Raw genomic sequence first — 2,275 nt, 5'->3', positions numbered from 1 at the left:
GCTTTATTCCAGCCTCTATCTGACTTTTCAGCTGGATCTAAATACTAATTTGCTTGCTTTAGTTATGTTTAATATAGCGTTAAAGCTGCGGACCTGGCTGCTGTCCTGGTGCCTGCCTGCGAATCGCTTGTGAGACGGACCTGAGCTTCCTGTTGTTTGTACCAAAACTGCCGACATTGGGGTTTTCTCTTTCACAAAAGCTGCTGAGAGCAGAAAAAAAATAAAAAATTATAGCATAGAGTGACAGGATATCATCACCCCAAATTTACTCCAAATTAAAAAGAAGAAGTTGTCATTAATAACTTACTGTTCAGATGAGCTGAGTAATAGTTCTTATGTTTTGCTTTAGTTCTAAACAGACAGCTTGGGAAGGAGCTAATCCTTTTTTGCTGTTGGGTTTTTTTTTTTCATTTGTTGGAAGGGTAATTGTTTCTTGAATGAAGTTTTATTTGAGTGTGTTTTTAATTTGGTTTCTTGAACTTTGAATAGGAGGTGAGCATGGGAAGTATCAGTTTTCTGGCTGTGAGGGTGGGCAGGCCACTGCTGGCAGCAAAGACTTTTTTAAAAAAGCTACAGAGAAGAAAGCTTTGACTGTTCAGAACTATTTTAATGCATTCAGTGTTCTTTACAGGCTGGAAGTGATGAGTACGCCAGGTTGCAAGTGCAGATTTCTAAGAATGCTTGATCCAAAATGAAGTTGTTAACACTGGACTGTAAGAAGGTCTAAGAGCGGGTGCCTTTGGGGAAACGGCCGCCTTTGTTTTAAGTATAGCCCTCTTATAAGTAGATTGCTGAGGTAAAAGAGAAAGGTGACAAATTGAAGAATGAACTTGAAAGTGTTCTAGTGGGAAAATTCCATCTAGGCTCAATGAAGATTTTGGGTTTGTTTTTAAGCATTAGTTAAATCAGTTTCTACGCCTAGCAGTGTTTCAGCAATCAAGGGACTGAATATCCTTTACTGCAGTTGAGTAAACTCCGAAAGTCAACGCCTTGGACAGCTGAAGATGTCGAATAAATACGTAATCACACAATCTGATTGAGTTCTAATGCTGGTGAGCAAACAGCTCAAGGTCTTAAGAAGTACTACTATTCACCACAGGCTTATTTTTTATGTGATATGGGCTGTGTTCCTAATGAGATGTGGTATTTTTCTGTCTTTCAGATTTACCACTGGATTATAGATTTACACGATTTTCCTCAAATAGCTCAGCAACTGCCGGGTACTACCCAAGCCCTCCAAGAGCACTGCTGCCCAACGAGGACTTGGTGACTATGAAATAGGCTGTCGTCTTTTTCCTTAAATAACCCTGTGGCCCTTACTTAAACTGCTATCAAATGCTAATTGGTGAAAATGCTGTGTGATGCTTCATAAAATAGAATGATGGATTAAAGCAGACTCCTGTGTAGACTTGTGTTTCACTTGTTTCTCTAGCTCAGCCAGAACAGGTGAGCAGTGCATCCTTCTCTCTAAATCTTCCGACCACCACTACCACCCACAAAGTGCTGTTGGCTTTTTCCATGCACTGCCCAGAGCCTTCAAGAGAAATGTAACAGTAATAACTCACCCCAAGTTACGTTCTCCATTTTCAAGGACATTTGCAGTACTATCCCTATGTAAGATGATGCTATTGCTACCGTAAGCCCCAGGAAAGACATGAACCAGACCCTCAGCCGTATTTCATTAAGAGTTACCTTGGACAGCCCAGGTTGTCACCACAGATCAGTGTTTTGCAGGCTCGGAGGAATTTATTCCCTCACTGTAACTGTTCTTGAAGGTACAGAAAGACTGAGACCCAAAGAGAAAGATGCATCATACCCCAAAAAGAGACTTGAACAGGATTTAGGTGACCCAGTGGAGACTGGTGGACCTGAAAGCCTTTGGCACGTACTTCGTATTGCTGAAAGTGCTGAGCCACTATTCAACAGTAAGGTTCCCTACATGCCTTTTCCTCCTTTAGTCTTCAACACCTCAAGAGTCAGAGCTCTTCTGCAGAAGGAGGGAAACCTGTGCACGGTTCCCTTCTCAGCTTGAGTGGATTCAAACCCACGTTCTCCACTTCCCTGGGAAATCCTTCCAGGAGTGGGAAGGATGTAGCACCCGGCTGTATAGAGCTGTCTTGGCCAAGTACAGCCCCAGCCCAGAGGAGAAGCACGGCTGAAGACATGAACTGAATAGGTGCTTCCTTAGCGGCTGATTTGAGCAAACGGGCATCCTGTTCTCTGCGCATTCGGTTCCAAAGACCCGTTCTCCAGCGCTTTGGACAGGGAGCCTTCG

General features: G+C 43.1%; 1 protein-coding gene across 1 annotated transcript in view; it reads left to right on the top strand.

Moving 5' to 3' along the window:
• NT5DC1 (5'-nucleotidase domain containing 1) overlaps positions 1-1,406 on the top strand; it is a gene marked incomplete at its 5' end in the record, with an annotated part of 47,632 nt that extends 46,226 nt beyond the window's left edge. Inside the window, one exon of the mRNA XM_009704363.1 lies at positions 1,163-1,406. Within this exon, the coding sequence (XP_009702665.1) occupies positions 1,163-1,281 (119 nt within the window). The remainder of the gene's footprint in view (positions 1-1,162) is intronic.
• Positions 1,407-2,275: the final 869 nt, after the last annotated feature.

This window comes from Cariama cristata, unplaced genomic scaffold (genome assembly GCF_000690535.1).
Source record: "Cariama cristata isolate BGI_N322 unplaced genomic scaffold, ASM69053v1 scaffold13677, whole genome shotgun sequence".
Classification (NCBI taxonomy): Eukaryota; Metazoa; Chordata; class Aves; order Cariamiformes; family Cariamidae; genus Cariama; species Cariama cristata.
Note: the sequence above shows the minus strand (reverse complement) of the source record. Positions and strands in the feature narration are given on the sequence as shown.